Source organism: Hylaeus anthracinus, unplaced genomic scaffold (genome assembly GCF_026225885.1).
Source record: "Hylaeus anthracinus isolate JK02 unplaced genomic scaffold, UHH_iyHylAnth1.0_haploid 11994, whole genome shotgun sequence".
Lineage (NCBI taxonomy): Eukaryota > Metazoa > Arthropoda > Insecta > Hymenoptera > Colletidae > Hylaeus > Hylaeus anthracinus.
The window spans coordinates 7,709,519-7,724,128 of NW_026534341.1; the positions used below are offsets into that span (position 1 = coordinate 7,709,519).

The 14,610-nt window shown below is 43.4% G+C and overlaps 3 protein-coding genes across 4 annotated transcripts in view; 1 reads left to right on the forward strand and 2 right to left on the reverse strand.

Moving 5' to 3' along the window:
* Nucleotides 1–288: 288 nt before the first annotated feature.
* LOC128888850 (transcriptional regulator ATRX) lies at nt 289–3,499 on the reverse strand. The gene is made up of 4 exons (XM_054146015.1): nt 3,452–3,499; nt 1,700–2,881; nt 1,156–1,579; nt 289–1,080 (listed from the first exon to the last, which is right to left on the reverse strand). The coding sequence occupies exons 1-4, from the start codon at nt 3,497–3,499 to the stop codon at nt 392–394; spliced, it is 2,343 nt and encodes a 780-aa protein (XP_054001990.1). The 3' UTR covers nt 289–391.
* An 878-nt stretch (nt 3,500–4,377) lies between these two features.
* LOC128888919 (ionotropic receptor 25a) lies at nt 4,378–10,663 on the reverse strand. Of its 2 annotated transcripts, XM_054146139.1 has the most exons (16): nt 10,575–10,663; nt 9,382–9,534; nt 8,846–9,049; nt 8,601–8,767; nt 8,329–8,520; nt 8,080–8,250; nt 7,785–7,982; nt 7,484–7,705; nt 6,989–7,088; nt 6,482–6,659; nt 6,211–6,394; nt 5,754–5,875; nt 5,458–5,605; nt 5,205–5,374; nt 5,020–5,141; nt 4,378–4,939 (listed from the first exon to the last, which is right to left on the reverse strand). In XM_054146139.1, exons 1-16 carry the CDS (start codon nt 10,657–10,659, stop codon nt 4,656–4,658), a joined length of 2,700 nt encoding a protein of 899 aa, XP_054002114.1. In that variant the 5' UTR covers nt 10,660–10,663; the 3' UTR covers nt 4,378–4,655. The 2 variants fall into 2 exon arrangements, with proteins under 2 accessions (XP_054002114.1, XP_054002113.1); XM_054146138.1 differs by having other exon boundaries at nt 5,020–5,374.
* Nucleotides 10,664–14,089: 3,426 nt separating this feature from the next.
* The window catches only part of LOC128888928 (uncharacterized), a 46,740-nt gene continuing 46,219 nt past the window's right edge, over nt 14,090–14,610 (forward strand). Inside the window, exon 1 of the mRNA XM_054146150.1 lies at nt 14,090–14,178. The gene's annotated coding sequence lies outside the window, so the exon portion shown is untranslated. The remainder of the gene's footprint in view (nt 14,179–14,610) is intronic.

Below are 14,610 nucleotides of genomic sequence, written 5' to 3' on the forward strand. Positions count from 1 at the left end.
TCGCAAAAGCCTTGCTCATCGTGTTATGTAAAATATTTGATATTCATTACGCTGGTAAAATATAAATAAAGTTTATTGGAGTTTATTTAAATTGTTTTAATTTCGAATTCAATTACGTAATAATAGCCGGCGACAAGTCGATTCTACGTAAAACTGCTGGCCAACAATGTGTTAAGTGTACGCGTCGACTACGAAACCTTACGAATTCGATACAAACACTTTAATTAACAAGTATTTCCTTAACAAAATCAATGAATACCTACGCAACGGAGCAAAAAGATAATCGTTTATTTATGTCTTAATAATGGTCTAATTAACAAGCTTCGAGTCTACGAAATCGAAGAAACCTAAAAGCGATAAAGCACCAAAGCTACCAAGAACGTATGCTCTCTTAATTTCTACCGGACGCCACAGCCCTGTCGAATTCCTTTTCGTCCTCGGAAGTGCTCAGCATGAACGCTGGAAGGGTGATCCCGAGGATTTTGTCGAAGACGGGCTTGGTCTCAGCGACGTACTCGTAAGGCTCGACTTCCTTCAGCTCTTCCTCCTCCTGTATCGCGGGTTTCTTCTTCTCGTGAATATTCTCGCTGGCCGAAGCATCCGAGTCGAGGGGAACGTTACCCACGCGTCTCTCGATGATGGTCGACCTAGACATCTTCTTGGCAGGCTCCTGGACATCTTTCGACTCGGTGGACTCCGCCTTGTCTTCGGCAGCTTCGTCAGCGGCGATGAACGCGCATTCCTCCTTCTGGAAGCCTTTCTCGTCCGTGCACTGATAGCAGGTCATTTTGTTGCGCATCAGTTTCTTGCAGTTCGAACGATCCTCCTTCTGGAACTCTTGTAAGACCTTTTGTATCTCAGCTTTCTTCTTGAAGGCCTCGTAAAAGTCGGCGTCGATTTTCTTCGCGGCAGCTTTCGTCGTTGACTCCTCCTTCGTCTCGGATTCGGACACGCTAGGGGAAACGAACTCGCGATACTCCCGTTTAGGGTTGCTGTTGGTGCTGTAGGGTTCCTTCTCGGAGGAGAACCCGTAGGTTCGTTGTTTGTAAACTGGTTCAAGGGACTCCTTGTTCTCTGATTCTTCGGAAGATTTGTCGTCAGTCTTGGACGATTTACCAAAGGACTCTTTGTACACTGGTTCGTGGGATTCTTTGCTCTCGGACTTTTCGGAGGACTTGTCGTCTGTCTTGGTTGGGCTACCGAAGGACTTCGATCTGGTGTAGGCGAAGCTCTTGTCGGTTGGCTGAGATTTGTACGAGCACTGCTCGGAGTTGCTTCCCGTCTTAGGGTCCTTGCAGATCGTACAGGTCATGGAGTTCTTCTGTACCTCTTTGCAGTTGCTAGGCTCGATGCTTTTGGCGACCTTCGCCGACTCTGACTTGGACTTTTCGTATCCGGAGAAATCGTCCTCGTCCTCTTCCGAAGTCGACTTGAAGTCCTCGGGAGTGGTTCGACGATAGCTGGAGCTGGGCTCGTGGTCCTTGAAATACGAACTCGATTCGGGAGAGCGGCGTTTCTCGTAGAAGCTTTCAGGAATCGAGTAGTCACTGCTGTATTCTTCCGGTTCGCTCCTCTGTTTCTCCGAAGACTTGCTCTGATAACTTGGACTCTTAGTGTCCTCTTCGTCCTCCTTGCGCGAATCGTCGAAGCTCTTGGACCTGTCGTATTTGTACCCCTTGTCGTCAGGCTCGCTTCTCACTTTCTCCGAGGATGTACCTTGGTACCTCGAACCCTTGTCGTCGTCTTCGTCCTCTTCGGACGAACCGCGCGGATTCCCAATGCTCTTTGACCTACTGTATTTGTAGACCTTATCGTCGGGCTCGTAAGTGTACGAACACTTCTCGTAATTGGCTCCCGTCTTGGGGTTCTTGCAGACGGTGCAGGTCTTCGAGTCCTTTTCCACTTGCTTGCAGTTTTCGGACGAATCCTTGGATTCCTCGGGAGTTCGTCTATCGGGTTGGTCGTTTTCAGGACTCGAGTGTTCTCTGACTGGCTTGGTGGCGGAGTAGTCTCGGTCGGAATGCTCGGATGATTCCTCCGCGTCCTCACGATCGGACCTCTCGATATCTTCCTCCTTCGTTCCTCGTCTTTCAGGGTTCTTCAAGGCGCTGGATTTGGTGTACGCGTACTTCTTCTCGTTAGGTTGTCCGACGTAGGAGCACTGCTCGTACTTCCCGTTGCTCTTCGTGTTCTTGCACACCATGCAGACCATGGAGTTCTTAACGACCTTTTCGCACTTCTCGTCCTTGTTTCTGTACTGCGCCGGAACCTCGTCCGTCGCGTCCGTGAACAGCCTGTCGCTGAATCTATACGGGCTTTCGCGTTTCCTGTAACCATCGGAGCCTTTGTATGGATGGGATCGTTTGCTCCTGAAGCTCGATGGCGTCGAGAACACGTCCTCGGCGTTGCTGGAGTCGGACAACGGTTGCGACGACATGTAGGAGCATTGCTCGTAGGTGGCGCCGTTTTTAGGGTTCTTGCATTTGTAGCAAACCACTTTGTCCGGCCGTTTCGCCTTTATCTTTTGGCAATACGGGAGACCAGACTTCAGCACGACGTCCCTGTACTTCTGAGAGTCTTTCTCCGTGATGGTATAAAACGGAGATACCACCTTCTTAAAGCTCTTGTCCTCTCTGGGCTCCCTTTTAGTGGCGGATGCTGTGAACCACTCTTTGGGTTCGCGGAAAGGCTCGATGGAGTCGAAGTCCAAGTGTCTCTTTCTCAAGTCTGAAAATCGACTAAAAGACGGCGAGTGCTCGGAGGACGCAAAGTCTAGGGAAATATCGTGGTCGGTCCATGGATAGTCGTGGTCAGATTTGAAGGATTCCTGATGAAATCTTGCGTTCACCGAGACGCACAAGATTACCACTACGAAACATACCTAGAAGAATTAGATATTTTTATCGAAGAAACATAATTTAGGTTGACATTTTTAGAAATATTAGCTAACACTCCTGCGAACAAAAACTTGACCCTTTCAGACCTGAATTATTTCTTTTCTGGTACCAATGTAATTTAATTTTTAATTTAATTTAATTTTTTCATCGAAGAAGTTTGTCTAAACTAAATAAGAGATGTGACGTATACAAATAAATTTGTCATCATAAATAAATACATGTGTAAAGTTCATTCATGTACATATTTGTAATGAAACATTAATTTGGAAGCAACGAATCTATCACTTAATTTATGGGACTGACTGTACACAAAAAAAATCCCAATAGTGTAGTTTCAAATCCCAATAGTGTAGTTTGTGTAGAAATAAGGACATTCGCCCTAAACGATAGTGTTCGAAATTTTTAAATTTTGTATCCTGAATTGTGAATGCCAGGTCTGAAAATGTCAAGGGTGTAAATACTAGGTATACTACTATATACAGAGGTATCTTCTTTCAGCACCGTCGTTTAAAAATCGCGAAGATTGTGTTTCGAGTAGAAATGAAAAGGGTTACCAGGTATCGCTGGCAACGGTAAGGACGATCGACCTTTGACGGAGTCATGCTGCTAATCCACCGATTGTGAGCTTAGTACGTTTCCGGTTCCGGTTCGACGAGCCACATCACTTTCCCATGAAATGATCTCGCCTTCGCTCGGAAAGGCTTTATATTGACTTCGTGATCGAAAAGGACACACCCCACCTTCGATAGCCGCGGACGCAAACGGCGCGGAGTCAGTGAACACCAGGCGCGTTGATCAGAACGATTTGAATCAGCGACCGTAAAACAGTGCCGGACGTTGTCCGGCCGCCTGTGGCGTCTGATAAAATTGCGATTTTTGCCTCGTTAAGAGCAAAAAGGGTCACAGTGGCGACACGGACGTCGATTCCAATCTGGACACAAAGAAAATCATTTCTTGCTAGCAAGGGGCACTCCCCTGTGTTTGAAAGTTATTTTACTTTCGACTCCTTGTTTTCTATTTTATTTTAATCGACCGGAGATTTTTACAGTGGCGTCTACGGGTTGGCACTCGTAGGAAAGTTACTCGAACACAGAGGGAAGCGTTCGGTGCGATATTTGTTCTTCGACACTAATTTAAGAGGATATTTTTTTAAACGCTGCATCGTAGTTGTCTGGACGGAAAGTTAAAAGGCGACGTATCGAGTCCGTCACTGCGACAGAACTTTACGAATCGGAACGACACAGCCCACCGATTGCTAACTGCTCACTTTCATTTATGCAATTCCGTTACCACGATCAGACTAAAAAGTATGGGACAATAACCCGCAAGCACGATCGATCTTCCACGAGGCTCCGTCGTCTAATATTTATTTAGTTTGGTGGCATATTGTGTTTGTCCTCTGGAAAAAAAATTAAACGACACGATAGTTGGCGAAGGCATCGGCAATCAATATGTCGATTCGTAGACAATTCGTTTCGCAATAACTTTTATTAATCCGTAGCTTTACAATTATTTCCGGGACTCGCGTGGCGCGCGACGAATCAGTGTTGCGAGCTGTCGGTACCGAAGTGAAAGAGTGAAAGACACTGGCTGCTGTAAAGGGTCGTTACATAAAGTTTGATTCGCATTCTCGTTGCTCTGGAATAACGTTTATTAGCAATGGAACGTGATCTTTTGTACAGAATAAATATATCTATCGTTAATCGTTTTGCCACCGGAAATTCTGTCGCTGCGACATTATTCTCTGTCGCGAAGATTTCACTCTTTGAAGGTAAAGTTACGCGGGTAGACCGAAATATGAGATACGCGAGGTAGATTCGTCGTCGTTTTCTCGAATAATGCGTTAGTAGGGGCTGGTTTCATCTGCAGCTTCGACGCCATCTTCTGCAGCATCACCTTCTCGTTTTCGATGCCCTTGGGCTTTTTCTTGTCTTTTCGCTTGTCCTTTTGCGAATCGCTGCGTTTACGATAATAGAGGACTTCCCCGGCCAGAGTGATCATCGCCAAAGCGAGCCCGAACAGAGTCGCTATGAACACTCCGCCTAAACGTTTCGTTAAACTTCTTGTGACATTTATTGTTTATTAATAAAAAAAACTGTTAACAAAAGTGACTTCAACCTACCCAGGCTTTCCAGCGTAATTCCTTCGTTGTCGTCGGAATCCAGGCACTGCGCCTTCAGGGACTGGTTCCAATACTTGGACGTCAGCGTCTCGAAATACCTGTCCTTCTGCAGGTCCAGGATCCTGCAACGAATAGACCGAAATAAGAAAAACAAGGAATCCTCGCGGAAAGCTCGACACAGGTACCTTCTGCTGATCTCCTCCTGCAGGTGGCTTCCTTGTTGGACAGCGATTGCGTAAGGTTGTTCGGCAAACACCTCGCCGACCTCGGTCAGATTGCAGTTCCTAGTTACTTCATACTTTATCGCCGACGAGTCGTGGATGAAAGCGAATTCTGAGTTCTCGCTTTCTATCACCTGAACAAGAGACAAAAAATGGCGACCGACGTGTCAGTAATTTTTCCTCGGCAATCGTTTCGACGACGATTACCTCCTCCTACCTTTCGAAAGCCTTCCTCTGCGCTCTTCACCGGGCCGACTTGCGTGATGGCTTGCAGTATGTGACCGTATTGTTCCTTGATAGGATAATCCCATACACGGTATTCTACCTGGTCGCTCGTGCTGTTCAGCGTGATCTCTTTCCAGACACTGTAGGAAATTTTATTCGATTTCGAACATAGATATCTCCAGCATTTAATAAAGGTACAAATGTAGTAAAATTAGCGAATAAATAAATTAATAAAGCGACTAAAATAGTCGAACGAATGCTGCACGTTCCACTAAATTAATGACTCACGTATACAACTTGTCCTCCGCGTTTTTCATGTTCATGAAGTACCGGTGAACGCTGTGATTGGCCAAAACGGTGTAATTTATCCGCGATTGCCTCGCTAGTTGCTCCAACGATTGCACGGGTGTCTACATCGAGGGGATGCGGTTAATCGCATAACGTTTTCGTGGACCGTATAGTTTGTGGCGATACGAGCCGTAAAAAAGGTCAGCGGAGCATTGAAATTATTGACGAGCATGCTTATCGATTACATAAGAAAAAAATGTGCAACCACGTATCGAGGTAACACATGAAACAAAAATATGCATACAAGTGTTCCTTTCCAGTGAATAATAATATTAAAATGCAACGACGATCTACGCAATTAAGAAAATGAAGAGGCTTCTTATATAGAAGGATTCTTCTTTTTTCTAAGAATATTAATTTTGTGTGCGATATATGTGTATGAAAATAGACGAAGAACCTGCATTCTTTCCACTGTAAGAAAAGCTGCTAAATTCGCAGTGAACGTGGCGAGCATCAGAACGACGAATAGCCAATACGCAGCTACGAGAGTTCTGCTGGACAGAGCTTTGGGAGCTTCGCCTCCACCTTGGGGCGTGAACGAGGTCAGGGCGAACCAAAAGCTCTCCTTCAACGTGAAATCTCTGTGGAAAGAGATCCCGTTTAAAAATTACACGTATCAATATTTGAAAGTGAAAACGATGATTACAAAAGTATAGCGAAATTCTTACCGACAAGGATATGGATACAGACGTTTGTTGTTCTTCGCGCTGTAGGGGGAATACTTGTCCAATATCCAAATCATGATTCCTGTCAGCGTCAACGCCCCCACGATGCTCAGCCAGACTTCGACTTTGAGGACCGTCATGAATTTGAACAAGGACGGTTTACGAACGGGTTTTCTTATTACTTGAAAAAGAAAAAATAATTGTTTAACAGAAAACCTACCACGATCGGTGAAATGGCCGTTTCCAAGTTTTTATATACAGTTCTTATATGTTATATATAAATCCTATACAATTGTTTCATGCATTATTCAATTTAGTTTCACGTGAAATATATTTCCATTTAATTAAAAAAAATTGTCGCATTTAATTGAACGTCGGTAGGTTTAGTGTTAATAAAATCTAATTGAATAAAGTCTTTCACTTACTCTTGCGAGTTAATGCAACCAGTGTCAACTACCTATGTTTGGAACAACCTATATACGAGTAGCCGTGTAAACAGACATTTCTTACCAATCAGTATACCAGACTGCTCGAAGTAAGGGGCAACGAAATCGATCACCTCCTCGCGTTCCGATGTCATTGTCAGCGCGGCAACCACGATATCAGTTTCCTGTGGAACAAAATTCTTTTTTTAAGAGTAAGTTCATAACAAACGTCGTCTTTTTTAATTACGAGTTGAGCAATTTGGCGAATGTCCTCCTTTGTGCACACTAGTGCGATTAGTATCACTGTTGCAGGCGCTTGGAAACTATAGTGCGTTACAAAAGTAAGTTTACGTAAAAAGATTCAAATTTGATACCGGACTTTTAAATCGAGTTGTACAGTTGCAATTGTTTTGTTTTTCACTTCTGAACAAAAGTGAACAAAATAAACGTCAGCTGTCAAAATTATTCAAATAATAAATACATTGACATTTTTTAAAAATTTAATTTTGAAAATCAGGCTTCTAAGGGTTAATATAGCGAAAATGAAAGAACATTGTGTCCTGTGTTTTTCTCAACTCACTCCCTTTGAAAGGTCGCCAATCAACCCGTTCCACTGTCCGTTGGCCATCTTCTTTCCAAATTCTCGATCTTCCGGTACGATGATGTCGTAATCAAATTGCATCTCTTCAGAAAGTTTCTTTATGAAGTCTATGCAGTAACCGTCCCACATCTCCTTTCCGTTTTCATCCTTCATAACGTGGCCGGTCGCTGGATCCACTTTGGGCATCGTCCAGGGAACTGACTGATACAATTTATAACAAATTCTTAAACTCGTTCGACGACCCCAATGTCTGTTAAACATAAAAGACTGTAAAAGTTACAGGAGCAGTTCCGATTCGAAAGAATCTCTTGGCAGGTTCTATCTTCTTCCCGTCGGCCTCCTTAATTTTCGTTCTTCTAGTCCAAGTGGCGAGCGGCTCCAAAACTCCATTTTGCAGGATCTCCATTTCGATCTCCGCTTTGTACGTGATCAGTCCTTTGTCCGACAAGTAGTCGAAGGTATCGTTGCCTCCTAATTTCTAACGCCGTGGAATATCGACATTTAATAACGCTTCGTTCGAAATTTATTCGTTTTAATCGCTCATAGAAACGCGCGAAATTCTCGGCGCGACTCACGGCTATCAAGTTCTTGTTGAACGCCTCGGATGTGGCGTTTGAGACCGTTTGAGTAGCGTTCGGCGAATTGCATCGAGTAGGCTTTGGCTCCACGCTGATCCCAGACTTCTGGAGCTCGCTCATCAGGTTCACCAGCAAGCCCAGCAATCGTCTGAAGTACTGTGGAAATATCTGAATAAAAGAGATAAAGAGAAAGAGATCACTTCCGAACAAGAACAATACGTAAAGACTAAAGGAATGTTTGAATACTTGAACATCGGGAGGACAATTGCAGGACGGTTCACCGATCAGCCGACAACAGACCTCCGTACGTAGCGACAGAACGGTCACCGAAACGTTTAATTGCGAGTCCCCGTTGAGGTACTTGAAGTCCTTGTAGTTATTGTCGGTGAACACCAAGTTCCAGATTCCATTTCTTTTCACCAGGCCCCCCTGAACGGCCTGCAAAGTTACGCCACGTAAGAAATCTTCCGAAGGCAGCTGAAGAAGCATCCACTCTGCTCTGCTCGCATATAAGTCACCGTTCTGAATAGTTCCTCCATCCTCGGCGTGCTGGCGTAAATCGCGTAATAAGATGGCGACGGTCTCATGCTCCGTATCTTGGACACTGTTTTGTCCGTGAACTCGTCGATGACGACCAACCGTATAATCGAGTTCCCGATCAGATAGTACAAGCTCTGATTCAGCTCTGCAATAAAAAGAGCTCGTTTAGCAAACAGCTGCCAAAAGGTCAGCGAAGATCGCAAGAAGAACGAAGTCAAGGTACCCCTTTCATCTTCGAAGATCAGGCCCACGTCCGTTGCGTTCTTCAACATCAAAAGATCATCGATCGCCTGCACGTACGAATTTATCTGGCAATCCCCGCGTTTGTATATTATTCCGTTCTCGTCGGCTACGTTTCGAAGCTTCTCCCAACCGGTCCAAGTCAGATCGAGTATGATACTGATTCCCTTAAATAAGGCAGCACATACTGCAAGTTGATTTTAACGAAACCAGAATAAGAATGAAGCGCGGCTGAAGCGGGGAAGATTAATAATAGAATGTTGCTAACAATAGTCGGAGCACAAGGGTCCGAGTCGTGTTCAGTTAACCAGATTCGATATCGTGTTCAACGATTACTGTATTTTTTTACAGTCATTGATACTTGGAAAAGGCCACGGACGCCTCGAATGAAGTTGCCAGTGCCGCCGAGACTTTTGAATCACGTTCAAACGTAAACACGACTCGTCGAGTACCCTACTATTGATAGAAACTGCGGCCGTGAAGACATCGAAGACTTCACAAGACCGTTGCTTCCATAACCTTTTTCAAAACTGGCAAGCACGTTTGCTCTGTCCACAGTGACGGTGGAAATGTGAACGGTGATGATGTCGTCGCCGAACTTCTTCTCCGTCTGAGGTGCAGCGTCGTTCAGAATGCTTAAAAACGGCGTGTCCGGTTCCTCGATCACTATCACTACATAGAATAACGATGAACCAATTTAGAGGACGGATCTGAGTAGCAGTAAACAGTTACGCGGATAAACTGCTGTTTTTATTAAACAAATAATGGATCGGTGGCTCTTTATCTTTCATTCGTTAATCTAAACATTCTATCTAGATGAGAATTTTGCCGTAATATTTGATTGAAATGCGTAATTACACGATGCACGCGACCTCGTTACGTTTGCGACTAACATTCATTATTGCATCGTTAGATGCCCGTTTATTCAGACAGATCGTATCTAATGGCGCGCCAATTGTCTGCGCGTTACACGTCACCGATGATTGTGAGAAAATACACGCCAATTAGTTAAGATGCATTTCCTATTGAAATAATGAAATAAAAAGCGGAGCGAAACGTACAGAATATTTGACCGTTTCTGTAAATGAAAATGGTAGAGTATCGCTATTTAATGGTACGGCATGTCCGAGACAATGATCCACGATATCTCGTACATGTGTTGTAACTATTACCCTGTTATCATCCTCGATCATCGCCGATGCAGTTTCCTCTATCGTGTCAAGGGTACAAATGTCGGGGCAGGAGATGCGGAAAGTTGTAGTTAGACATTTAGCATATAAATAATTCAGAAATAGAAGTTGATTTTCGTATCGGTGTATCGGGAACGAATGCAACTTTTATGCGATACAATCAATGTTTCAAAGGTTGCACATAGACGAAAGGAACTTGTAGAATTAAATCAAGAGAAGTTTTTCTTGATCGGCTTATATGGAATAAGTGTGAAATAATGCTCTTCGTTGAAAAATATTTTGTGCTTCGACTTTGATTCTAGGTCCTCTTTGAGGCAACAAATATTTATTTTTAATATTCCAACAACGATCTAGTTTGTTCGTAACTATAGTCAGATTTCCCTTGAGGAACATATTATAGACACCATCATCATTCCTCGTCAAACACTGAACAATGCCGCGTAACGAAAACGCGTAAACCGTCCTCGATCGACAAATGTTTCGAAAATCGGCTTCGAAAAAGGTACCGTAAAGAAGACTTACGCATGGCCATCGGTGTTTGACAGAGAGAAGATCCGATGAACGAGGTGAAAAGCAACAGACTCGCGGCCAGTGCCGTCGCAGACATAGCGAAGAACCAAGTCGGTGCCGGATGAACGGACTAACAGTTGTATACCTCGCAAACGAACGGAGAACCTAGAGGATAACGACGACGACGACAACGACGCCTGCGCCGGATGGACACGTTGACTGCTTATGAATATTATATCGGTGCCTATCAAATCGTGATCCTTTTCCCCCGTGGATGCACTTTACCTACGAAATCACGAGGAAACAAAGAACCAGCCACGATATGACATCCTGCCACGCTACGTCTTCCAGCGGGCATCGATTTATCGGTCGACCTGTCGGCCGCCAAGGATTATCAACCTGATTGCACGCGGTCGATGGTACGGTTCCGTAAATCGCAAATTCTTTTGCGCTGAAAGAATTCTAGGTTTAACTCTTTGCGGTCGTGTTTGCCGTCTGGTGATCATACTGGCCGGAATTATTTTTGGGTAACGTGAGTTCGGTCGATTGTTGCTTGTAAAGCGTACCTATTTTATTTAAACGAGTTTGTTTAAGTTATGTGCATATTATTTATTTTCGAAGGTCGTTTTTAAGGTCAATTCAAAGTTACCAGACTTCTCCAGTGTTAGCAAAAGTTACTGTATTCGTTATTGTATATATACTAACACGCTTAAAAGTTAGTATTCGGTGTTTAGACGTGTCACCATTCTTCGTGTTAGAGGCAACACGATTTTGGTGTATCGATTGTAAGAATATTTCTGATTGAAAGTTTAATGAAGCCGTGTCATGCCAAGGCAAAATATACAAGTTTACTCGATAGGCGGATGAGTAGGCGGATCCTTTTAACCAAAGTTTTAGAATTATTATTTAGTCACTTAGTTTAGGTTTTCCTCGGTAGAAAAATGGTAATTATTATTACCTAAAAATGGAGTAAGAGGAAAATAACACAATGAGATGGGAGACGAAAGATTAACCCCATTTTCCACGGCAATAAATGATCGATACGCATATTATCGATTCGTTCCACGCGATGTACAGTTACGTCCAAGCGGAACGGTTACGGAAAGGAAGCCTGTAATCTCAAATCGCTTACTGAAAACTCCAATTTTCTAATCGATAATTGATTATATCGCGTTGTCGCCGACCGTGAAACAGAGAATGCAAGGAATCGTTTTCCACCGCTGACTGACGCAACGTCGATTGGTAACGTTCCAGACATCGCTATTCTCACGTGCGCTGAACGATAAAGTTCGCTTCGAATCGGTTTGCAGGCAAATCGCTCCATCGGACGTAGAATTGAATCGCGAGCGATGAAAGGAAATAAGAGGAAGGAGAAGGAAGAAAAGAATACGGAAAGACGGAGGATACGATAGAATCTCAGTTTCTCGATTGATAGATCTTGGAACGCCGGACGGGCTCTCGGCCACGGCAGACATCACGTTTTCCCATTATCAATCCTGATCATGGTCTAAGGTTGATTAATTTCCATGGTTGAGGAAACAGTGAATCGATGATGCGCGGTCACAAAGAATAATGACGCAAAGATCGAGATTGCGCCGCAGATGTTCCTCGCCGTGGCAGGTGAAGCGAAATGCTTCAATAATCTCGCACTATTTTTAAGTGGATCTCGGATGTCCTTTATCCGAGTAGCCACCATCATTTCTCGCCACTTTCTGCTCAATGCCTGTAAAATAGTATGATACGACACGGTCTAACGTTTTTATAAAAGTTGACTTCATTTGGCGAACCATGACACCGATGGCCATACCTCGATCGTTTCTAAATAGTTTCTAATAAACGGATCACCACATTACTTGTAAAAAATGTGTTTATAAACGACAAAACTCCAAAGTTTATACAATAAATTGTTTCACTGGATAAAATTTTCTACATAGTTGTTCACGTTGTAAAGTTTCAGAAAGGAATGAAAAATAATATATAATTATATATACCGTTACCGCTAATGGATTAAGTATTTCTGAAATCACCTTTCATCCGGAGATAACGGTAAAGAAAATTTACCAATAGAATAAAAAATTAAAAATGGGACAGAAACGATAGGAGGGCGCCACGTGGTTGCCAGCAACCTCTTTACTCTAAATGTTTGTATATCGCTAACAGATGTCGCCTCATGTGCTCGCACTACGCGTTTGAAAAGACATCTTGATTACCGTTCCGTCCGTTGCATTTCGCTTTATGAATCGGTGCATTGCATTGCGTCATATTTTGCCTTGCATAATACACGATTTTATCATAGTTTACGTGAATAAACATTGATACAACCGGCGGAACTCAATAAAATAGTCGATAAAATAGAAAGTGATATCATCGTCCTGTGTAAAAAAAAATTATTCGACTATAACGTTGAAGCGTTACATTAAAATTCTTCTGCTTCTTAAGGTGTGAAATCGATAGTCTTTGTAGAGTTTTATGCTTTTGTAGATTTTATTTAAACAAGTAATTTATGGAAAGTGGTACGGAGGAACAGGAAAGTATACAAAGATGTATGATTTCAGTCATCGTAACTGTAGCCACAAATTGTGCTTCTTTCAACGTGCCAGAGATCGAATGGATCGTAAAAGAATGTTTGAAAAATACGCGCGGAATGATAGTCGAAACGGCAGCTTTTCTGCCGTGCTGACGAATTTCGTCGAAGAGTGTCGGTATATTTTTCTTGCATAATTTAGTTCGCCAGACGCTGCACTTCTTTTAATCGACGCCAATTTTTAGCTTAAAATACTGTCCCAGTTCGATGGAATATGGAACGTGTAATGTGCGATCCCCTAATTTTAACAATACACAAACGTAACGTAACCTTCCTCGGTATCTAATCAAAGTCACAACTGAAAATTACAGATATTGTAGAAAAAACAGCAACGCGATGCATTACTGGAAAATAATATTAGCGCAAATCGCAAGGCGATGAAAGCGTGTACGTGAGACCGGTTGATACACAATTTAACTACCGTTACGAGACACTCCGGGACGAGGTTCCGTCGGTTGAACGAGGAAGGGAAAAAATAGAAGAGAAGAAAATACATGCCGAAGCGCGTGCACTAGAAACGAAATGCACGCGTCAAGACGTATTACAATTTCACGCACGAAAAGTTCCAACGAAAGGTTCGTGGAACGCGAACACGAGTGCAACAAATTACAGGGTTCGTGTACGAAGCGCGGTTAATGTCTCTGAAACGAAATTCGTGGCACAGGGTTTTGCAAAAGTCTCTACTCATTTACTTACGAACATTCGACGTGATAGCTACCCGGCGAAGGAAGAAAGGAAGGAAAGAATGGAATTTTATTCAAGAAACGCTCTAATACGGGAAGTCAGAGCTCGGTGATTTCCGGATGTGATCGGTTGTTTCCGGCACGGACGCCCTCCCGAACTAAACCATTCATTCGACAGAGCGAGAGACGGCGGTTAGACCAAGAAGGGGATAGGAAGGCGATAGGTGCGAAAGAGAAACCTCCGGTAGAACAAGAAGGGAACGAATGAGTGAGTGAGTGAGAACATTAGAGAAACACCGAGGGAAGGGCACGAGGAAAGAGGATGGAAAGCGGTGCAGCTCGGAGGGGGGTAAGGAGAATACACGAAAGGTAGAGATGCCAGATCGAGGGCGCTAGTCATAGAGAATTTCCCCTTCCACGTACACATACTGATGCACAAGCCGCGTATACGCAAGCTTAGCACTTCGGGTAACTTCGGGAAAACGAGAGAGAAGACGAATACAAGTTCCTCCTTCTCGTTTTCGACGCAACTGAATTTTATTTTACTTTTATCGTTGAGTATTTCGCTTATCAATCTTTTATTGTTGTAACAAAAGGATGAAAAATCTTATGTTATCTTCTTCCTCGATATCTCAGACCTTTTCATCCTTATTAGATTATCCATCGAGATTAGTTAGAAGTACACCCTGAAAGGCTCTCTAAATGTATATATTGTTTAAAAGTTGATGGTAAAGTAGGAACTGTCGCGAAACTAAAATACAAAATAAAAAATATCTAGGCG